The 23,082-nt window shown below is 41.6% G+C and overlaps 2 protein-coding genes across 11 annotated transcripts; one reads left to right on the forward strand and one right to left on the reverse strand.

The window, feature by feature from the left end:
* Positions 1-233: 233 nt before the first annotated feature.
* LOC124864411 (dehydrogenase/reductase SDR family member 7B-like) lies at positions 234-3,670 on the forward strand. 7 transcript variants are annotated; one of them, XM_047359201.1, is made up of 7 exons: positions 234-251; positions 1,721-1,910; positions 1,990-2,108; positions 2,365-2,578; positions 2,715-2,807; positions 2,887-3,039; positions 3,187-3,670. In XM_047359201.1, exons 2-7 carry the CDS (start codon positions 1,757-1,759, stop codon positions 3,390-3,392), a joined length of 939 nt encoding a protein of 312 aa, XP_047215157.1. In that variant the 5' UTR covers positions 234-251; positions 1,721-1,756; the 3' UTR covers positions 3,393-3,670. The 7 variants fall into 7 exon arrangements, with proteins under 7 accessions (XP_047215157.1, XP_047215153.1, XP_047215154.1 ...); XM_047359197.1 differs by lacking the exon at positions 234-251 and adding an exon at positions 457-585; XM_047359198.1 differs by lacking the exon at positions 234-251 and adding an exon at positions 1,004-1,633.
* A 966-nt stretch (positions 3,671-4,636) lies between these two features.
* Positions 4,637-21,208, reverse strand: LOC124864410 (protein cramped-like). Of its 4 annotated transcripts, none has more exons than XM_047359194.1 (21): positions 19,668-19,812; positions 18,915-19,291; positions 16,581-16,777; positions 16,346-16,499; positions 15,872-15,955; positions 14,658-14,706; positions 14,480-14,565; positions 13,893-14,016; positions 12,319-12,400; positions 11,882-12,160; positions 11,270-11,737; positions 10,730-10,907; positions 10,448-10,614; positions 10,277-10,351; positions 10,094-10,175; positions 9,807-9,917; positions 9,468-9,622; positions 9,129-9,315; positions 8,170-8,337; positions 7,772-7,917; positions 4,637-6,394 (listed from the first exon to the last, which is right to left on the reverse strand). In XM_047359194.1, exons 1-21 carry the CDS (start codon positions 19,715-19,717, stop codon positions 6,281-6,283), a joined length of 3,333 nt encoding a protein of 1,110 aa, XP_047215150.1. In that variant the 5' UTR covers positions 19,718-19,812; the 3' UTR covers positions 4,637-6,280. The 4 variants fall into 4 exon arrangements, with proteins under 4 accessions (XP_047215150.1, XP_047215149.1, XP_047215148.1 ...); XM_047359193.1 differs by having other exon boundaries at positions 11,270-11,740; XM_047359192.1 differs by lacking the exon at positions 19,668-19,812 and adding an exon at positions 21,052-21,208 and having other exon boundaries at positions 11,270-12,160.
* Between the last annotated feature and the right edge of the window lie 1,874 nt (positions 21,209-23,082).

A 23,082-nucleotide genomic window follows, 5' to 3' on the forward strand; every position in this document is an offset into this window, starting at 1 on the left:
TGCAGAATGCTTGCATTTCTTCTCAGGTTTGAAATTTAAATGACATAAAAATCCGGTTATGCACTTCATTTATGCCAGCATGGCCTCCATGTTTTTATTTACACATCATGTGGAAAAACTCATTCTAGGAAACGCCCTTTGCAAAGCAGGGGAGGTTAATCGTTTCTTAGAAGTATTCCTGCCATAACTAACTACAAGAAAAAATCGCGTCCACCAATCATTTGTGGAGAGAGATTGGACTACGATAACAGGTAAACCATGCAAATCTTTGTAGGCAACTGTGACCAGCCAACCGATCTACGAAAAGTAAAGTAAGATAAACGAATGATGTCCTCATATGAGGCTTGAAGCGTGGAAGCATGCAAAATCCCTGCTTATTTTAGAAAACCTTCGCTTGTTTGGATATTCTTTTAAAACGCCACAGCAACGTGCAACTACGCCTCCCACAATCCTGTGCGGCAGTTGTGCGCAAAACAGTGAAGCTCGTCAAGAAACATACAGACGGGTTGCAGTTTTAACCAAATAGGAAGGGCTCCGTTTCACTGAAACACAAGTTGTTCTCTCTACAGCCCGAAATCATTTTAGATGAGCTTTTAGTTCATTTAAATTATACAAACAATCAAGTGTTACTAGGGTTAGCTATTAATTATAGCTAGCGTTAGCGGGATGTGTCATCCTTTGGTAGTATGTGACGCTATGCTGTTTTATGCTAACACTTTCTACTTTGTCCTAAGCATACATTTCAATATTGATCAGATAAAGAGTACACACAGAATGTAAAATATATATAAAATCGGATCATAATTAAAATAGCTACTGTTTTACTCTAAAGATAGCTTGGCATGTGTGGGCTGCAGAGTAATGTATGGTACCGTCACCATAGAGAATAAGGAAATCTCTATTAATTTTAGCATGTTAACTGAGTTATATTGTAGGCTATAATTAACCATAACAATATGATCACCACCATAGATATACTGTGAAGTACTTTATATTAAAAAAATGTTTGTTATTATCAGTCAATCTCCTGTTTCAGTGTTGATTTATTAGTTGAGCAAGGCACCAGAGGGATTCCCTTGTATGCAAAAAAGTCTTGGTCCAAACCTTTGAGATGGTCAGATATCTTGTTATTCACAAACGTTGCTGCTTCGGTTTTTCCCGTGGCAATTTGCATTGAGTTGCACAGATCAGATAGAATTAATTGCAAATTCATAAAGTCAACTTCATTTGTACTTTGTTTTAGCTTTGCTTGCATCACTTTTAATTATATTTTAAACGGGTCAAGGGAAAGTGTTTATGAGCACAGGACATCTGATATCATTCTGTTACTCAGATTGAATTAGAAGTGTAGAATAGATTCTGCTGATGTTGCAACCCAAATATTCATCAAATCCTCAAGAACAAAAAGGAAAGAGGTTCCACTGCTGTAAAGAAAGTTTCAAGATGCTCTAGAAGAAGTCCAGTCTGAGGCATGGAACCATCTCAAGAGGACTCAACTAAAGGATTGGGTTGCCACCAGTGCAGAGCTTGCTCCTGAATGGCAACATGCCGCTGTGTTTCTGCATGCACAATAAGGTGGAGGTGGGGTCAAGAAGGGTAGCAAAGAAACCTCTTTTATCAAAGTAAAATATCAGTAAGATACTGACATTCTCAAGGAAGTACCCAGTTCCAAAAGTTCCTGTTGGAAATAACAAAAAATAATGTTGGTTTGCAACTTCAGATAGTTTGTGAGGAGCAGGAAGAGTAATTATCAGCCATGGAGCGCATCATGGGAGGAGGAATGCTTCCTCTGGTTTTAACAAGTGTGGGAGTCTTGCTGCTTTACCGGATACTGGTCCGCCTGAGACGGGGGGCTCCCATGCATGGTGCAGTCGTGGTCATCACAGGAGCCAGTTCTGGGCTTGGAAAAGGTCGGCCTCTCATTTGTTTTTACTTCAGATGATTAAAACAAAGGCTCCTAACAATGGCTACCTTTTTTGAATGACGTAGAGTGTGCCAGAGTCTTCCACGCTGCAGGTGCTCGGCTTGTGTTGTGTGGAAGAGATGCAGCCCGGTTGCAGGAGGTGGTCCAGGAGCTTAGTGGAAGCTCAACAGACATTCAGCACCAGGTAGGCAGATATCTGAATGCATCCAGATGCACGATCTGTGATGTTCTGACACAGCTGTACACCTTTTTTTAAGTCAGTCGCTTTTGAGGTTTCTAGTTGTATCTTGTCAAATAGTAAATAGAAACTGGTACAATTATTTAATAAAGCATGTACTGTCTCTATTAATAACTCCTCACTTTAATGAAAGAGGGCAGAGTTCTTGAATCTATGTGGGAACTGCTGGATATGATTTACTGGCTTTGTTTTGTTCACCCAGCAGACGTTCACTCCCAACACTGTTGTCTTCAACCTGGTCAGAGCAGACTCTGTGGAAAAAGCTGCCCAAGAGATCCTAAAATGTTATGGACACATAGACGTCCTCATCAACAATGCAGGAATCAGTTACCGTGGCAACATACTGGACACCCACATAGCTGTTCAAAGGGATGTTATGGAAACCAATTACTTTGGTCCCATTGCTCTCACTCAAGGTTGGTAAAGAGTTTGAGTGGCTCATCTAAAGTGTTTAATTTTTAGTTTACTTGTTGATTAATTAACAGATTAAGTTCTGAGCCTTTTTGTGTTACGCAAACATTAAATATCATTGTTTCTTTACTTCCTTCGCAGCTCTCCTGCCCTCGATGATTCAGAGACGCAGCGGTCACATCGTTGTCATCAGCAGCGTCCAGGGAAAGATAGCCATTCCTTACAGATCTGCTTGTAAGTTGGCTGGTTTTTCTCCTCCAGGACATTGGAAAGTAAAGCATCATCAATGTCTGCCTTTTTTTTATGTGAGCAGATGCAGCATCTAAACATGCCACTCAGGCTTACTTTGACTGCCTGCGGGCAGAGATTGGCCACTTGGGGATCCCAGTGACGGTGGTCAGCCCTGGCTACATCCGAACCAACCTGTCGGTCAATGCAGTAACTGGAGATGGCTCCAAGTATGGAGGTGAGGCATCCAAAGAGCAAACAGTCCCTTATTAACAGAAGGAATAGATTTATAATGAAGCTTTCAAATGACTTGAAAGTAATTAAAACTAGATCTTTGGACTGATTTCTGTATTAATTGCACTTTATGACTCTTGTATCTTGTCAGTTTTGGATAAAACCACAGCATCAGGTTGGGACCCCAGGGATGTTGCCGACGCGGTTCTGAAGGCTGTCCGGCAGAAAAGCAAAGACGTGGTTTTAGCTGGAACTGTGCCCACTGTGGCCATCTACCTTCGCACCCTGTGGCCCGCTCTCTTCTTCAAACTCATGTCGTCTCGGGCTCGCAAAGAGCAGAAACATAAAGATGAGTGATGCAGCCGCTAAAGGGGGATAATGTTGAGTGATCCAGACCAAACTGGGACACCGGATTCGCTACGCCAAACAGAGACTGGACTCTGGTAACTCTTCACGTTGCTGGACCCGGTTCCAGTTCTAGCAGAAACCAGTGTGTTGTTATATGATGTGTGACTGCAGTGAAAATGTTCTGGGACTCAGGCTGTGGCCTTAGCTTTTTGTCAGAAATATTTTTGACAGAAATGATGTGTAAGAATGACCAGGAACATCTGTTTAAAATAAATTTGTAAACGCCACAGCATGATATTTATCTGAAACAGAAGTAATGTCTACAAATAATCTGATCACAATGTATGAACATCCTCCAGTTATGAACACGTTCTGGTAAAATCAACCTGTTTTCAGGGATTTCTTTTAAAAGATGAGTTCATACTTGGAGGTTCTGGGACATTCACTCCATAACCAATCAGCCTCACAATATCACAACCCGCCCAGCATCCGGTACATTTCAGTTGACTTGTTATGCTAATGTGCAAACTATTCTGTTGATCAAGAAATAAAACAGAAAAAAAAAAAAAAAAAATCAGTTTAATTATATTAAACTCGAAAGTCTCAGCAGGTACAGTGCAGCAGGGAAAACTTTAAAAAATATGTTTGGTTTTTTTCTTCTAGATACTTGTCAGTGTTGCTGAGGCTTCCTTTACAACCACTCAAATCTAGCTGGCCTGTTGCAAATTTGACAGGCAAGTGTGAAAACGATCACAGCTGCTTTTAGATTTTCTCGGGCAATCGGAACAAATCGAGCTCACAAAACTCCAGTTCTGTTTTTTACTGATCACATCGAGGCTCTAAATCTAATAATGAAGATGTTGTTTTCCAGAACTTGCGCTATTGACCAATTAATGTCTATGCACATAAGCACCACTGCTGCTACCAGTAGTGGTGCTTACCAGGTGTGCTACCAGGACCCAGATCTGCTGCTACCATGATCCTACCATGGAAGTTTTGTGCGTGCTCAAAACAAAACTCCTATTGCACCACAGAAGACCCGCAAAGACCAACCACATTCTAGCTAATTTTGAAGGTCTTGATGTGGTCTTAGTTTGGTGTGCAAGGGCTGTAAGTAAATAAAATTCTTCACATCTTAAAGTTCACCTAAATCAAAGATGTTTTAGTATTTATGGCAGATCTGTGTGTCAAACCTGCCACCAACATCCCACGTCCGAGCTTTAATCAAAATAATACAAGAAACGACAAGCAGGTGTTGCATCTATCTTTATACACTGAATAAAAACAGCTCTTAGAAAACTTAAAACAGGTTTATCCTTTTAAGATGCCACCTTAAAACCAGGTTAAACAGAGAAATAAAACACTTTAGGAAATGTTAATAAATAGCCCAAATATCAATTTTACATTATGTTACACAAGCGCAAAGAATATTGGAATTAACATTTGTACAAATCCTTCAACAGAAAAAGATAAAACTTTCCAGATTAAAATACAAAACCTGCCACTTGTTCCTTGTATAGACTCTAGTGTCTCGGAGCTTCCAGATTGTAACGTAAAAGCCCCTAAGGAGCTAAAAGAAAAGCAATGTATTTAAATAACTTTTTTGGAATGATGATAAATGCTGTCCTGCAGTTTATGCTCCGTTGTCTGATGCTGTGGAGAAGATGCTCACAACAATAAACCCTGAATGCGCCGAGTCCGGACTAACAGCAGGATGCAGGTTACAAAGCGCGGCATTGGAAACTGCATGGATACCTTAAGATGAGTGATATAATGTTCAGAAAGCCAATCCTGTTGATGCTAGCTATAGTGTTTTAATGCAATTCAGTAACAGTCAGAGGGGAAGGAACCTTAATGGAGTTGTTTAAATTAATAAAGATTTATGAAAATTAGGCCGGGAACCTACTATGGCTTTAGTGTTCGATCCAGTTACATTCTGCTCACTTTTATGCTTTTTAAGCCAAGTAAGCTACTGATTTTTTATGATCTGCAACAAAAAAACCTAAAAGAAACATGGCTGGAAAAAGAAAAGCACCACTGAAATAATCAGGGCCATAAGATGTGCGCAGTAGATTCGAGGTAAATGATCTCGATAATCCAGCTGCATCCATAACTGAAAAACCAGCCAAAAAACTTGCAACATTCATGTAAGATGAAGAGCCAGCAGATAAAAAGTTTTAAAAAAAAGCTGAAAATTTGTCTTTTCAGCCTCATTCTAACAACATAACACTGGCTTTTCCACTGATACTTTGACTTGCAAAGAATAATGTCGGCTGATTTCAAAGCCAGCGGCTGCAAAACATCACTTCATTGGAGTTGATTAACAAGCTGTGAGTGGCTGTAGGAAATAAAAGCAGGTTCAAACCAAGAACCGCTGAAAAACCCAAACAGCAAAACATGAACTGATATGAGATGAAGAACATGTGAAATGTGGACAGCTGTTGCTGGTTTTGTGCTACAACGATTACAACTTAATTATAACAAGTACCTCATCATATTCAACATGTTACTCGCTGCCATATGTTAGAAAAAAATAAATAAACCACACTTCAGGTCGCACATTTTGATAAGATTTCCACATTTTAGGGGTCGATGTAAAAAGTAGAAAAACGTACAGAAAAGGATGAGATATGTAGACTGGTGAAAATATTTTGTTCAGATATGGCATAGTATTTTTCTCCGACATGAAGTTGCGTTTTGTAAACACGTTTATTCATCTGAAGTGTTCGATGTTAAAGGGAGTTTTTACCTTAAAGAACAGTTCAGGGAAACCAAAGCTCAGGTTTCGCTGTCATTATTGCACTTATACTCCAAGGGCAGGGATGGCTTTGAGGGGGAGGTCAGGCGTTCTCCACGGTCCTCCGAAGTGATTCGTGTCCTCCAGATGGCTCTGTTCCTCACGGAGGAGGGATGGAGGGCTCGGTGACAGCCAGCTCCTGAGCCAGGTCATTGAAGCGAGCGATATAATCCACGCTGCTCTCACTCATCATGCAGGCAAGCTGAGAGTCCATCTGCAATCCCAACCATGAAAAGATTTTTTTTTTTTAATGTTGGCCTGCAAAAATGTTTTTGTCTTTCACTTTTACAAAGAAAAGGATAAAAAAAGATCATACAAAGTAGGTTTGAGAATGGGGGAGGTGTGTCAGAGGAGCTTGATTATCTTCCATTGTGTTACAATAACAAACTATAGGTGTATTTTATTGGGATTCTAGGTGACAGACCAACACGAAGTAGCGCATAATTGCAGAATGGTGCAAATACAGCTGCAGCTCTTATGGACTATGCATCAGCTTGGACTGACATTCAAGCCCGTTCTAGTTTGCATAAATACCTCATAATAATCTTATTGGATGGGGAGCGTCAGCACACTGCAATATTCAAGTCTTGCCACAGATTCTCATGTGGATTTAGGCCTGGACTTTGACTGGGTCATTCCAACACATGGAGATGCTTTGATCTAAAATGTTTTATTGCAGCTTTTGCTGTGAGTTTAAGGTTGAAGGTGAACCTCCCCAGTCTCCAGTTTATTGCAGCCTCTAACAGGTTTTCTTCCAGGACTTTCCTGTATGCAACTCCTTCCCATCAACTCTGATGAGCTTCCCTGTCCCTCCTGTAGAAAAGCATCCCCACAGCCACTACTTCACCCTAGAGATGGTGTTTTAATGCTGATATGTAGTGTATTGTATGTGCTCTCCTTCTCTGGCTCGTCAGTTTAGGTAGACCCCCGTGTCTTGGTAGGTCGCAGTTGTTGCAGTCCTTACTCTGCATGTTCAGGTCATGGAAGAGAGCTCTGTGAGATGTGCAAAGCTTGGATATTGTTTTATAACATAACTCTGCTCTAAACGCCTCCAAAGCTTCCTCCCTGACCTGTCTGCTGCGTTCCTGGGTCTTCATGATGCTGTTTGTTCACTAATGTTCTCTAACAAACCTCGGAAGCCTTCACAGGACAGCTGGATTTATAATGAGACTAAAAACACACAGGTGTACTTACTCATCAGGTGACTTCTGAAGGTTCTGGACTTTATTTGGGGTATCAGAGTAAAGGGGTGTTAAATATAAATGCATGGCAGACTTTTGGGATTTTTAGGTGTAAATCTTTTTAACCCCATTTATCCTTTTCCTTCCACTTCACAAATATGCACTAATTGTTGTTGGTCTATCACATAAAATGATATAACAAAACGTGGGAAAGGGGTGTAAAAACCTTTGCAAGACACTAGCAAAATACAGCAATGCTGGTTAAAACGATGAGTCACATGTTGATTGTTGTTGGTTTAAAATACTTCCCTCTGCTGGTTGTCGCCACCTTCACTCACACTGAGATGTAAGGAGATGACTTGTGGAGAAGAACTGAGGATGTGAAAATGTGGAAAACAGAACTGGTTTACCTCTGCCACGTCAGGAAGGCCACGGGATTGGAAGGAGTCATGGGAGTTGCAGTCCAGGAGACTAGGACCGAGCAAAGCTGTGCCGCTCGAGGGGCCAGAGGGGGTGAGGGTGGTCCGTCTGCTCTTATCAGGGGAAACCATGCTGGCTGGAAGGGTGAAAAAAAATGAAAACTAAAGCAGGGGGATCAGTGAATACTAAGGAGAGCAAATATGAGGAATGAAAATATGTTTTCCTTCTTGTCTTTGGTCATTCCAGCTGAGACTCTGACATGTTAGAGCAAATCTCTAACCTAATGAAAACAGCATCAGTTTTTTGAAAGAAGTCAACTAGATCAACTATAAATTATGAGCAGATTAAAAAAGGTTTTGCATGACTAATTTAGTAACAACCGACTTACAAAGGAGGCATCCCAGCGTGGAGTCAGAGGAGTCGCTGGGGTACCACTGAGGGTCGTGGCTGGGAGACGGGATCCAGCCCCTGGACGGGCTGACAGAGGGAGACGAAGCCAACAGCTTGGAGGGGTCAGCGTTACCCAGCTTGGCTGGAGATAGAGCAGGCTCCTCACCTGCAAGAAAACACACACATTAACAGATATGAAGCTACGAACTATCAAACCAATATGCTTTTTTTTTATCACCACATAGTACCAAGACTAATAAAAAAAAAAGGGGGGGGGGAGGGGAGCTAACAATGAAAGATTCCTCAAATTCTATCAATTTGCTTCATTTAACTCGGCTCTGAATTATTTTTACAATAATTTTATAATAGAATATTGTTTCTGTCCTGCCAGCTTCCTTTTAAGAAATTTGAAGACTTTTCTTCTATTTTTCTTCCCAACAGCCATGGGCAGCTTTCCAGGGTTCCTAAATGGCTTTGTAAAAAAAAACAAAATCACTCATTTTCAGTGCAGAACTTCTCCGTTTCCAGAAGACTGTTTTAGTTTAACCTCCCAACTGTGACCTATGAATCATTCAAGTATAAAAGGCTCCAAAACTTAAGGGACAAGTGTTTTACTGATGCAAGACCAACATCTCAGGACAGAACCAGCTGCGATGGGAATCTTGAGGGACTTTCTTAATAAAAGCCAGTCATAAAGAAAACATTTACATTTCTTAAACAAAATCCTTACAAATATCAAAGACAGCAGGTTGACAGACAGAAAGAAGAACTTTATCATCAACAATGTGATACAGTTGATACAATAACTGAGGAATGGTAGATCTCTCAGATCTAAAAAGGTTTGACAGTGATTTATTGATCAAAACCACTTTAAAGATTGCAGGAATTAGGGTTGGTTCTCTGCTAAACTGGAAATTGTTTTAGAAGTCAGCTTGAAGTTCTCTGAATAATACATACCATAGTTTGTTGAGTTAATGGCGAGTTCGATTATGGAGTCGCTGATGTGTGTTTGAGGTTCCCCAGGGGTGAGGGCCTCCTCAGGGGGGCCTGGCAGAGAGATGTCAAGGAGCGAGGCGACGCTGGGTGGAGAGAGGAGGGAATCCCTACTGCCTGTCACTCCTGGAGATGATGGAGGTAGACCATTCTGTGGAAACAATATCATCTTTATTCAACCAAGTGATAAAACACAAACAAGGGAATGAAGGAAGAAAGGAAGTCATCTTTAAAAATGCAGACATATATCATGAAGAGAAAAAGACTGGATTTTTAATGAGTTCAGGTGAATGTACTCCTTACCTCTGGGACATTCTGCTGGAGGAGCTGGGAGTCTGGTGCCGCATCAACAGAGGGTGTTGTTGCAAGGAGACCAACATTAACAGCAGGGGAATCTAACTCCCGACAGGGGCTTCCAGGAATGATCCCGGCAGACTTTGCTGCCAGGTCGATGGCGCCTGAAAGAGCATCAACAAGTCAGGAACACAACATGCATCACATCTGAACATTGGGATGGCTTGAGCAGATTATTGGGAACTAAAATTAGTGGGTCAAGATTGGTCAATACAACCCAAAAACAGAGAAAAGGAAGTCATTCTGCAAAAAATCCCAAAAAATAAATTGTCGAATAAAAGTTCATACTGGAGAGCTGGCTGGGTACTGCGGAGCCAGACGAAGGAAGCGACGTTTTGGTCATTGGTGGGCGGGAGGATGGAGCCAGCCGAGTGTTGATTGGCCGGAAGGATCCAGTTCCTGAGGGAGGAAACAGGAAGCGAGAGAGCAAGCTCTTCAAGGTGTTGAAAAAGAGGAAATCAAGTCCTTTACTTAACTGTGACATAATAATAAGCAGTTTAAACTTTCAAGTTTTAACACCTGGAAGTATAATTAGAAATACACATCACTATTAGAAAAGACCGTCTCCAAAGTACCTGTAGCGGAGGAGTTGGAGAGGATGGAGAAGGAGCAGACATGTTGAGGAGTGTCTCCTGTTGTCCTGGGGAGAAGGGTTCGCTGTGAACGACAAAAATGCACACTCAACCTAAAGTAAAGATTTTAACTGACCACTGAGGTTTATTTTTACTGAACAACTGAGGTGGTCTTTTCATTAATACCTGAACTACGAGAGGTTTCCGAAACTGCCTGTTCCGAGGTTTTCTCTGTCTGGAAAGGAAAAGGTCCGACTGCATCTGGAAGAAAGACCACATAGGTTAGTATCTGGCCATAGATTATTTATGTAGACAACATATAATGGGGTATCAAAGCAATGCATTGCTCGCCCTTACGCTGATGGAGTCCAGCTGCTGCCTGAAGGCTAGCTGAGCTTCCTTGTTGGGGGAGAACATTCTGTTGTGTCGCGAGCTGTTGGGAGGGAACGTGGTGGGCACGGCGAACACGCTGCCGTCCGATTCCCCGGTTGATCCCAGCAAAGACCGAGGCAGGTTATGCCCTCCTAAGGGGGTAAGGAAACAGATAATCTGTTCTGAAGTGGTCTCCAACAACTAAGTTTCAAGCCAGCTCCATCACAAACGCAGTTGTCATATCAGTGCCACAAAAGTCACAAATACCAGAGGAAGCAGAGTTTGGTGCGAGGGTCCTGGCTCCCCGGACGGAGGCCTGCTGTCGCCCAAAGCTGGGGCTGCGGACACCTGAGATCGGGCTCTTCCCTGGAGGCGTTAGGGTCTGGTTCTGTTCCTCCTGACTGGTCTTAAGAGGCGATGTGGCTGTGGAGCACACCTCTGACGCCTACAGATCAAAAATACAAACCACCATTGATTGTTCTTTAAATTCTTAGGTGTTCTCTTCTTTTTTGCAGCCCTATCACAGTCTAAGATCCCTAACAACCAGCACCTGCGTGTTTTTCTGTTAGCATATTAAGGCTGCACACATCTGTCTAGATTCGCACCATAATGATGTAGATCAATGCAACCTAAAGTAAATCATGGCTAAACTAACCCTGTGGAGGGCTTTTGCTGAGTTGTGGGCAAAATGCAACTTTGAAACCCCTTTGTCTCCACACCTTTGGTTCAGTTTAGCTGGCCTAATCGAAAGCCACAAAATGTGTAAAGCTGCAACAACATATAGGAGAGATATGTTTGAATCCTCACCAGAGGTTTAGGGTTAATCTCAGTGGAAACCAGCTTTAGCAGGCAGCTCAAAACTCTGTTTGTCCTGTTGGACTTAGGTTTCTCTGAAGCTTGTCCATTTTCCTGGATGGTGGAAGGAACTGCAGCTGCCTGCCACTCATACTCCAGCTGCAGCTTGCCTGGCTTCCCAAACATCAGATAGAGCTCAGCCAGGGTCACGTTCTCCGCGTCCCGAGCACTCCACCCCTCCTCTTGGATTTGTTTGACGGTCCGTTCTTTAGCTGGTGGTGCAGAACTCTCCTCTGAGCTAGACACTGGAGGTTTCGCGGAAGGAGTCTGGTTTAAATCCGAAGAAGAGCTCCCCGTGTTCTGCTCCTCTTTGCACAGCTCTGATGGGTATTCAGCACTACCGTTGACCTCTATGCCAGTACATGTCCTGCCAGTCTCTGTAGATCCTGTCCCATTTCCCTCTTCTGTCAGAGCTAAAGTCTGCTGAGAGGAAACAGAAAAAGGCTGAGGCTTTTTCTCCTCTATTTTTCCAGAACTGTCTGGTGGTGGTTCAGCGTTAGGGGGCTCAGTCCGGCGACCATCGGCTAAGATGGCCGTTGAGGCGTTGGCGGCAGCAGAGCCTACCCTTCCAGATTTGGGGCCGCCTCGAGGAGGCGGTGCACTTTGGATGCCCAGGATCTGCACCGCTGGCAGCTCCTTGGCACTGGGCCGGTTCTTGCCGCTCTCTAACCAATGGACGGTGCAGGAGGCCTTGGAGTGGACCACCCGAGCCACACCAGGCAGTGTAGTCAAGGGGCTGTTCTCGGCAGGGAAAAGAGTAAGCTCCTGCTGTAGAGCTTTGCTGGGAGAGTCTGCGCTGGCCTGGCTGCCCTCTAGAGCCTCCCTCTCCATGAGATTCTTCAGCTGAAGCATCAGCATTAAGGACGACAACCACCACTGCTCTGCTTCACTTAGCGCAGATTAAAAACACATTCTGAATTCTGTAGCCTATTGTAGCAAAACCTTTACAGTCTAAGCAAACGTTTCATGCAAGGCCTGAGAGAAAATATGTTATAGGATACAATGCGCTGGTCTTGGTAAGCCCACTTCTGTTTCAGATACTCGATGAGGCAGGAGACTTTCCTGTGGAGCTCCACCACCATCCTGCGTTGGAAAAGACAGAACAAAAAAGAAGAGTTGCTCAACAACTGCTGGTATTAAAGAACACCTCTCTTCTACAAAATAATAGACTTTACACATTTTAGACAGATTAACAAGCACCACGCATACAGTTCAGATGTACAGGGCTGACTTTATTGTAGTCCACACATGGTCAGAATTATACATAAAGGGTCAAATATATGCGTACATCCCCAGCTAATTTACAAGTTACAGACAAACCACATAATTTTTCTAGCCATCAACAAGCTTATGTTTTCACTCTTCTTATAAAAAATGGAGAAGCTCATTTAAAATGGTGTTCCTGGTTACTGGCATTTTAGTGTTGTTGATAAAACACAACCACATATGGCTCACCCCTGCCGTAGATTAGAAGATGTTGGAACATCTGCAACAATGTCCAGAGAAGAAAGTTTAACGTGGTCAGAGGGGCTACCCAACCAATAATGAATGCCTGCTCCAAAATGGACACTTTTAAGTTTGCATTTACCCACATGAACAAGCCAAATGTGTTCTGGAGAAAGTTTGATGATCAGGCCAGACATATAGTAGATGGAGCTACGTGACAACAATAACAAGAAGTAGTCAAGGTGAGCCTTTGAAACCTAAAAGAACTATCCCAACTGTCAAGCATGGTGGTGGTAGTGTCATGCTGAGGTCTGTTCATTAGCCAGTACCTATGGTCCACAAAACACAACGAAGATATGGACTAACTTTACCTGAACTGATGTGCTAGATGGTAAAACTGGTGGATAAAGTGGTCTAACATTCAGCTTCTGGAATGGATCTGGCTTTATTTTAAATTTAATGGCTGCCTTTAAACGTTTGGTCAGTGTGAGGAAATTCCTCCCTTTCTGATAAGAATCGAAGTCAAATATCCAGACAGGATTTTTTGACCTCTTGACTTTTTGTCTTTTTATTAAGCATGGTTTGGTTTTTTATTTTTAAATTCTGACCCAGTGTGGATTGAAGAAAATCCACAAGAAATTCAAAGTAGTTCGACCGATTCTTGTTCAAAAAAATGTAATCACTGACGATGATTACTGTATATACTGAGTAAAAAACTTACAATCATTAAAAGGTCAAAAATATTAGAGCATACGTGCCTATGATAAGTGTGTGTAAACTTCTAAATGTACTGTAAGCTCAGAAGCATGCCACAGCTGCAGACGGGGACCATCTTCAAAACTAGATGAAAATACTCTGAAACAGGAAATCAAACCGCTTCCTTTCCAAAAAATAGGTGATGAATCATTTGCTGCTGGAAAACTTAAACACGAATACTTAGTAAACCACTGGATCATGTCCCATTTTTCACATTACAAACTACCTCACCAAAACAAAAAAATGAAAGGGTAGCAGGAAAACCTGACACTAGATGTAACTGACTCATTTAAATAAAGCAGTATAAATCCTTTAAAGACAAGCATGTTACACTCTAGAATAAAAGCTTGTTTTTCTTTTTGACTTCCCCTACCTGAGGCGGGGGTTGTGGGCTAAGCTCTGAACACGGGCCCAGGAGTGGTTACTGCGGGGTTGGAGTTCCACCGCCACCTTCAGAGGGAGACGCACCGGCTTCTGATCTTCTTCGTCACTAACCCCTGCAGAAACATAAACATCCATCAGAAATAAACGCAACTTGCTTTCATACACAGGGTCAACGTGGAGAATGAGATCAGGCAGACCATAACTAGCATTTAGTCCATCTGATGAAGGAATTCCTGAGTGTTACAGATAAATTGTAGTGGGGGTCTTGTTGTTCGCTCTCGTTTTTTTGAACTAAATATTCTAATTATTATGTGGCCACTGTATGTCACAGAAGATGGGGGCTGATGACGAAGTGTTGGAGCGATCACTTCCGTCTTCACTCCGCTCATCCTCGTTTTCTATCCAGAGTTACCATGGAAACAAAAATAGCATGCTCAAAACCCCGCCCCCACAGGTCCTGTGTCTCATTATCTGTGTTTTTTTTTTTTTGTTTTTTTAAACCAACATCGATGGTGTTTAACGTGTTTGTCTCGCAAATGTGTAACACGTGTTTGGTGTTTACATGCAGATGCTCACCATCTGGATCGCAGAGTTTCTTCAGTGCGCGACACATGGGGGCTTTGATTCGTAGGTTTCTCCCCTTGGAGCGCACAGTGGTGGCCCTAGATGAACAGATATTGTTTTTGTTTTCTTTTTTTGTTAATTTAACTCCTCGTCCATGTTTTTGTCACTCAAACCAGATATGAACCCTTACCCCTGCTGGATGAGTTCGTTCAGCTTTGCCACGTTCTTCTCATCCATTACTGTCAAAGACGAAACAAAAAAGCAGAGAGCCAGTTATGTCATTGCCCTCGGGTGCAACAGTCCCCCGTGACAGATTTAATCACATCCCTCATGCCTCAGCCTAATAAAACTGACACGTAGAGTTCCCTGAGAAGGTATCTAAGCCCATGAAGTGTTCCATCATTTTGTGTTGTTGTAACAAACTTGATTTTATTTGGGCTTTATGTGACTGACCAATAGGAGACACACACAACCTGTAGATGACTCAAGAATTATTCCGTACAATTATCCACTAAGTCCTAAATGCACAGGTCACTCTGCTGCTTTTCCTGTTACACTGAAATAATTTTCCAAGTTCACTTTAAGATCCTCCTTTTGACTTCTAGAGCATTGCATGGACAAGCCCCAGCTTTTATCAAAGGACTTTTACAGTTTCATGTGCCTAGCAGATCCCTGAGGTTTTGGTACTGTATCCCCCAGAGTCCGGAACTCTCTTAAAAAAAAAGCCCAAAACTCAGCTTTTCAAATTTGCTTTCATGTGGTGAATATGTGCACTTAGTGGTTTTTATCTTAGAAATTAAATTTGTTTCTACAATATAAAATACTGAAAAGTGTGGCATGTATTTGCTTTCAGCCCCAGCTGCAAGTCTTTTTGGGTGTGTCTCCACCAGTTGACATTCTTGCCTACTCTTGTTTGCAAACAATCATAGGCTCAGTCTGATTGAAAGGACAGCAGCCGTGAACATCAATTTTCAAGTCAAATGAATTAGATTTAGGTCTGGACTTTGACTGGGCCGTTCTAAGACATTCCATTGTAGCTCTGGCTGAATGTTAAATGTGTCTTACTGAAAGGTGAACCTCTACCCTAGCCTCAAGCTTTTTGCAGTCTCTAACAGCTTTTCATCCAGGACTACCCCATATTTAGCTCCTTTGGTCTCATCTGACTAGAGCACCTTCTTCTACTGAGACCGAATTCCACACAGGTAAAAGCAATTCACTAATTAGTTGTCTTCTGAAAGCATTGGCTCGCACCAGATTCTATTTAGGGCTATCAGAATATGGGGGTAAATATGCCACACTTTACAGATTTTATTATATCTTCTCACCTCACAATTAGGTGCTTCCACAACATGTGGAACATTTGAAGAGGGTGCAAATACTTTTGAAAGAACAGCTTTCACTTACATCCTCCGACTTTTTTGCGGAGCTCAGCATAACAGATGAGGCCGTACAGCTCTTGTGAAGACTTTTTCAAAACACGGGAGTAAACTGAAAAGAAAAGGGGGCACAAGTCACATGTCTGGTGCAAAAAGATAACACAACCATAACATAGAAGGCTATAAGTAATCACATGGCTTCAGCCTTATCTAATGAACTTCTTTTTCTAATGTTTAAAGGAGATTCGTACCAAAGAGAAGAAATGCCATACGGGACCTGTTTAATAGATTCATGTTTAATTAATTAAAAGGCCCCGTTAAAATAAAACACATGTTCTTATTCGCCTTTCGGTCTCCTGCTGGTTCATGCCCAAGTGACAAACAGCTCCAACTGAATAGCTCCAACATAACAGATTAGATAAGGTGAAAAATGTCCTTCAGGTTTGACCGACTCCCTTTCAGTTTCATCTTGTTTGGAAGAAGATAAGAAAGGGAATCTCACCATTGGCAAAGTCGATGTGTTTGGAGATCTTGTGCCAGGTGCGGTAGTAAAAATGGCGGACCTGCTCTTTGTTCTTCACCATGTTGGCTGGCTTTCCTCTCTTTTTGTACTTCATTGCGATGTTGTTCTGGATTGCCTCAAAATCCTTCCCATGCTGAGGATGAGAAAAGAAAAGAAACGTACAAAATTGAATCACATGTGGAATTTGAAAATTCACCTTTGTTTTAGTTCTCACCTCATAGAGCCCCTCAAAAAAGCTGTTTTTGTCCTCTGCGCTCCAAGACTCCCACTGCCGACGGGCCCTCTTCTGGTTCCCACCTTGCTCATCTTTCTCAGCAGACGCCTGGCCCTTAGAGTTCTTGGAAACTCCTCCTGTGGCACTGGCCACAGACTGTCCCACCGGCCCGTGGGAAGAGGAACCATTTTCTGCCCCTGGGATCCACAGAAACAGGGAGATAACTACATTTGCATGACCTTCCTGTCTGCTTTTAAAGCCCAAAAACAACTATTATGAAGTATGTGATTTGGAAGATGTTAAAATAAATGCCTACAAAACCCCAGACGAACGGTAAAATGTACAACCTGTGGAGCTTCGCATCTCTGTGGTTCAGCTCTGGCAAGGAGGCAGGAAAAGCAATCAATCCCTTCAGCCAGGACTGCGGTAAACTGGGCCAAAACCAACCACGTGGAGGGGGCCACTGGCCAAATTTACCCGAGCACAATGCCAGGTGTCATTAAAGTATACACTATCTCAGTTCATGTTGCAGAACGATGTTATAGGAACTAGATTTCATGCAGAAATAGGCTTCAATTACTAAAGCGAATGCATTTGGGGGAGGCAGGCGGCAGCTTAAAATAGGCCTCCTCAAAAACAGATCTGCATGAGTATATTAGAATATCAGTGAGTTGAGTTATTTTGGTCTAAAAGTCAAACAAATATGTGTAATAAAACAGCTACTTGTTCTTAACCAATAGTGAGTACAGGAAACCATCAGTTAAACTTGTTAAAACAAACCAATTCCTGACACTCTAAACATTCAATTCAGTTTAATCAAAAAGCCAACGCTTTAACAGCTGCTTTTAAAAAGAAAATATAACAGCATAGTTTTTCTGAACTATTTCCTATATGGCAGCATCCCAGTAACGGGTTCTCAAATGAACAGAAGCTGGATTTTCTGCACCCATCTCACTCCAAGCACTACCTACTAATTACTCTGAATTGATGAATAAATACAGATGGTTTCTTATAGACACGGATCAATAAGCAGAAGTCTGCTTTTATTTGGAATAATGGAGGGGCCTGATAAATTGTGATATTTGATCCGATACAAGCAGAAACCCTTAACTTCGCTCCAGAAAGTAGTTGGAACCTGGCTTCCCTTTAAAAAAGGCCCCCAGATTTTTGTTCAATAAACAGCTGATGTGTTCAATCCTGCAATCACAAAAGACTGCCATAACCGGTAGGCAATTATATTTCATGGACCATATATTCAATCTCTACTTGCCCAGGTGGATCTACTCTCATTTTCCTTTACAGCCACATCTGATCTAAACCTGAGTGAATGAGATGCTAAAGCTCAGGGATAGTGGTGGGGATGTTGTGATGATAGAAAACATAGAGAGTACTGCAGGAAATCACATCATCCTTGCAATATTCTGCAATAATATAGCAATGCACTATTGTGCAAACATTGTGCAGCCCCAACATTACTACATCAACACACCTGATTTTACTACTATACCTGGCAGCAGTGAGGGTTGGACTGACTAAATCCTTCACCAAAGCCATAAAAGTATCTACACGTCACTGAATATACGGTTTATTGCTGCTGCTGCTGCTTTTGTGGTTGTTGGCATCAACAAATCGGAAACATGGACTGCTGTGATAGGCTCACTCAGTGGATCAAAAATTACATAGAAAGTGTACAAGGAAATGTGATTGTCCTTTTTTAGTCATAAAAAAGGCAAAAACAAAAGAAACAGTTTTTTTACAGAGCCACAAGTACCAGGACCTGGCTTAAAGGTTATGCCATCACTGTGCTGGATTAGGCAGGAATATTAGCTGTAAGCCATAATCATCAACATTTTTAAAAATAAACACTTAAAATATATCCCTCTGCGTAATAAATCAATAGGGGTTTCTCCTAGTTAAAAACTGATTTAATGACATAAAGTAACACTGATATATTCTAATTCATTGAGATGTACCTGTAGCTACTTCCATATTCATGCATAATATATGGTTTCTGCAGTTCTATAAAATTGCCCTTTGTCCTCAATGCAATTACGGTCAGTTTCTATGAAGGTGTGACTGAAAACAGTGGACACACAGATAGTAATCTAAGTTGTGGCCTCGCTTCATTTTAATAGAATGATATTGCAATTTAGGCTCGAACTGCCAAAAGTGCCCCCAGAGTTAAAACCCGCAAGTGTCTCTGGGTTAGAAAGCAACAAAACACTCTCCGTTGAAACATTAGAGATAAACAAACTACAAAATACTGTGTTAAGGTTAAAAGTGAGGACAGATCAACATATGCCCACTTTTCTTTGGGCTGATCAGCCACTGTACCTTTCGATTTTGCCCCGCCGTGTCCATTGATGGTTGATCCGATTGAATCCTTCCGTATCCGTTTGCTGGGAGGTCGGACGCTGGATCGCAGAAAATGATGCTGGTCGTGACACGGAGGGGCGGGTTCCGCGGAGCTCTGGGGCTGCTGGTTCGAACCTGCTCCGGTCCGGTTCGGCGGGGATCCGGGGAGGACCGGGGCCGGACCGGAGCTGGGACCCGTGGCTGATGGATTAAGAATTTCCACTCGCTCCTCTCCCTTTGTACTGCGCTCTTCGCTCGCCTGCTCTCCGCTCTCCTCCTCGTCGCAACCTTCGGGCTTTCTGGACGGGTTCCGCTTACCATCGACACCGATCCCCTCTCTGGAGCCCAGTGTCATGCTGCCAGCAACACATTCAGAGGGAAATTGTCAGATTAAGACCGCAGCGTTGTGCAAAATTAACTTCTAAAGGCGACGGTCACTGTCTCTCAACATGGCCGCCGCTGTTTGTTTCAAATCCCCTGTTCAGTCCCGTCAAAACACCAAATGTATAAATGAACCAAACTGAAATACATCGAAATTAACATCTGAAACTATTCAGCTTGAGGCGTTTTGCCGAGAATCGATCGTCTTAATCATGCAGTAATATGGTAATAAATCAAACAAAATTCAAATGCGAGCGCTTTTCAGTTTAGCGCTCTGCAGAAACGACGACGAGAGAGCCCTTCGCTGCATTCGACCTCTAAACAAAGTGTTTATTTCAACCCTATTTTTACCAATTTTCGAGCTCTTCGGAGGTGGAACACGTCTTCTTTCTCTTCACCATGAGTCCTGCCGCTTTGCTTGGCAATTACCGATCAAATTGAGCATAACAAAGCCGAAAGCGATCCCTCTGCCGTCTGCCCTCTTCTTGCTCCTGCTCCGACTGAGCTGAACTCTGCGCAGTTCAACTGTTTTCTATCAGCAACAACATTACTCAATGTGCTTTTTCTTCCGATAATAAATACAAATAGAAATGTACTTCCAAATTCAAAATATGCTCCGACAGCAGCGGGTGAACAATTTACAAAAGCTCCAGTCAGCTAAGCCCGTTTAAAATAACTATAGATAGTTACTCTAACATGACTGCAAGCAGACTTGAGGATACGTCACAATCGCCTACAGAAATTATCTTAGCATTAATATTTATTTAATGCACATATTTCAACTATATTGCTCAGATTTACTGGTTAATATTTTCCCCACACCTATATTTAATACACCTCTCAAACTGACGCCAATCAACCTTTGTGTGCCCAAATGAAACATGAAGATCATAGATATTACCCTGGAATGACAATGTAAAGATAACAAAAATCAGTTCAGTCATTTTGTGTAATCTACTGCAATCCTGCGATATAACTGCGCTATAATAACCGAATGAGGTAGTACGAATGGCAGTGAGGTAAATATAAACAAATAAATAAAAATGGAAACATGTCTAATCTGAAAATGAAGAGGCAACCCACTGTTTGTAACATGACACATCACGTTTAAAACCCCTTCAGGTTTTCTATCTTAAAGCTCACTATTTGGCTGATCAGACATAAAACACCACTCTGACAACACTGAGAGGGTCATAAAACAATTTTTAAATGATTTGATATGAACTTGGGCAATAAGGTCTCCCTGCTTTTCATAATAACTGTGAAATAAGAAGAGTTGTGTGCGAATAATTTCGTGTTTCACATCTCTAAAAGCGTTTTAAAGGTACTCGCATGTTAACAAAACTCTTACACAATGAGAGCAAACATTATTCCACAAGTTAAATCACTTTTCAACCCCAACATGTAACCACTCAATGAGCTCTGAGTTTCCAATATTTCTCTCAACTGATCTGGCATTGTATAAAAAGGTTAACAAAGCATAAGACGTTTGGTTCTGTAACCGTTAGCTATTAACAGCTCTTGTTCTTTTAATGTAAACTGTAAAACATTTAGAAAAGAACCCCCAAGATGCATAAAGCGCTACCTAGCATAGCTGCTAATGCTGTTTGGTTAGCTAACATTAACGGTAAGTCGTTGAAACACACTAAGACATTGCTAAACCACCTAATTAAAAGATGTAGTCGCAACTCTGTTTATTTAATAATAGTAATGCACAGCTGAGTTGAAGTATTACCTGAAGTTGAAGTTTCCCAATGTTGTTCCTAAAGGAGAGGGAGGCTAGCATTGCTAACCGTCTGCAACCTGGTGCCGATGACAGCTCCCGGGGAGACGTGTAGTCCCGCCTACTACAACTCAAAACAAAGGCCGTGATTGGCCCACAATCCACGAGGGCGGCAGTTTGAAAATTGACTGATACTAAGATCCGCCAATTGTTGTTGACAGAAGACTCACAGAGAACCGATTATGTTTTTCTTCCTGTCATGCTCCGTAAACTGTCCGATCAGAAACACTGAAAATCCAAACCAGATATCTCTTTTATGATTCCAACTGTTGTCTGTCGTAATATTCCATGGTAGAAACAGAAAGTGGTATTTAAAAAAATAGTTCCTCCCATAAAATGATTGACGTTTGACGACCAAAAAATGTAATGGCTGTAATGTAGAGAATGTGTTTGAATTTGGCATAGGCGTGCCCCGAAAACACATAGCTGGAAGAGTAGGTTCTCCATGAGTGTGCTGATCGTAGCGCCATATTGTGAGTGCCAGATTTGAGGAAACGCAAAAATCACTGGAAGCCAGTTCTGTTCTAAGGACTTCAAGTAAAGCTATTCGACTTTGTAATCTATTTTTATAATGTGAGACTCAATTGATTAGATATTAACTAAATAAATTATAAAATAAATAATATATAAAAAGAAAAACTTGGAAGATTATTATTTAGAGAAGTTTGTTTTTCTTCATATTCAGAAGCTTACATGCACTAAGATTCCTGTGCCTTTAAACAATTTGTTAAAGCCCAGATAATGAGCTCATTCCTCAGAAGCTTCTAAGGGGTCAATTTGATACCTTTGAGTTTCACAGAGTTAAGTATTTTAAGGCATCTCACCAAATATGGTGCTTTTTTGAGCGACATTGTGTAAAAATCAATAGAAATAAACCAACATGTCAGGAAGACAATGGTATACATCAACAAGTCTGATTCATCTTTGAGTACAATTTCTAGTTGTCAGAAGGTTCCATGTTCATCAGTTAAAAATATTTGCAAGGTGTGAAGTGTTTGTACCAGTCCCAGAACAAAAGCAAAAGACATTGTGAAGATGCTGACTGGAGCCGGTAAGAGAGTGTCATTATGCACAGTTGAATGAGTTCAGTAACAACATAGACTGAAAGGCCACTCAAAGAGGAAGAAGCCATTACCCCAAAAGCAACATAAAAACCCAGATTCCAGTTTACAAATTCTCTAGATATGTATTTTGGTCCAATGCACCTAAAATTGAAATGCTTGGCCTTTTTGACCATACATTTGGAGGAGAAAGGGGGAAGCTTGCAAGCCTGAGGACATCTTCCAAACTGAAGTATGGGGGAACCAGCATCATGTTGTGTCAGTGTTTTGCTGCAAGCACACTTCAAAAAGGAGAAGGCACCATGAGGAAAGAACATTATGTAGAAGTATTAAAGCAGCATCACCGTAAATCAGCCAGAAAGTTAAAACATGTGAATATTTGGGTCTTCCAATACACAATGACCTTAATCACACTGCAAAATTACTAAGTGCCTTAAGGACAAAACAAATCAATGTTTTGGTTAATCTTCACAAAGCCTTGATCTAATTACCATAGAAGAGTTCTAGGCAGAACTAAAAGGGTAAGCAAGGAGTCCCACAAACCTGACTCAGTTACATCAGTTCTGTCAAGAGAAATGTCCCAACATTCCAGAATGGCAAACGTTTGTAGCGGGATGCCCAAAACGTCTGATCCACGTCATACAGTTTGAAAGGTGATGCTACAAAATAAGTATCAGGACTAAAATTTGTACCAAAAACATGTTATGAAATATAAAAGTTATGAATCAAGATACATTTAAGTTTTAGTGCTTCTTTTTACTCATGGAAAACAGTTTCCTAATGCTACCTCCTTGGAAACCATTGTTTTTCAAAGCTAACTTAAAATAAGATAGACATTATTGATCTCACAATGGAGAAATTAACTTGTTACAGCAGCTCTCAGTAACACACAAGTAGGGTGCATATAGTTATGAAAAAACAA

Source organism: Girardinichthys multiradiatus, chromosome Y (genome assembly GCF_021462225.1).
Source record: "Girardinichthys multiradiatus isolate DD_20200921_A chromosome Y, DD_fGirMul_XY1, whole genome shotgun sequence".
Classification (NCBI taxonomy): Eukaryota; Metazoa; Chordata; class Actinopteri; order Cyprinodontiformes; family Goodeidae; genus Girardinichthys; species Girardinichthys multiradiatus.

Excerpts from the sequence above, each read along its gene's own strand:
- LOC124864411 (XM_047359201.1), top strand. The coding sequence starts at position 1,757 with ATGGAGCGCATCATGGGAGGAGGAATGCTTCCTCTGGTTTTAACAAGT. Across the intron at positions 1,911-1,989 it reads CAGTTCTGGGCTTGGAAAAG|AGTGTGCCAGAGTCTTCCAC; the intron begins GTCGGCCTCTCA and ends TGAATGACGTAG. Across the intron at positions 2,579-2,714 it reads TCCCATTGCTCTCACTCAAG|CTCTCCTGCCCTCGATGATT; the intron begins GTTGGTAAAGAG and ends CTTCCTTCGCAG.
- LOC124864410 (XM_047359191.1), bottom strand. The coding sequence starts at position 19,717 with ATGGTGAAGAGAAAGAAGACGTGTTCCACCTCCGAAGAGCTCGAAAAT. Across the intron at positions 19,292-19,667 it reads TCCGAAGAGCTCGAAAATTG|CATGACACTGGGCTCCAGAG; the intron begins GTAAAAATAGGG and ends TGTTGCTGGCAG. Across the intron at positions 10,352-10,447 it reads AGCAGCTGGACTCCATCAGC|ATGCAGTCGGACCTTTTCCT; the intron begins GTAAGGGCGAGC and ends TCTTTCTTCCAG.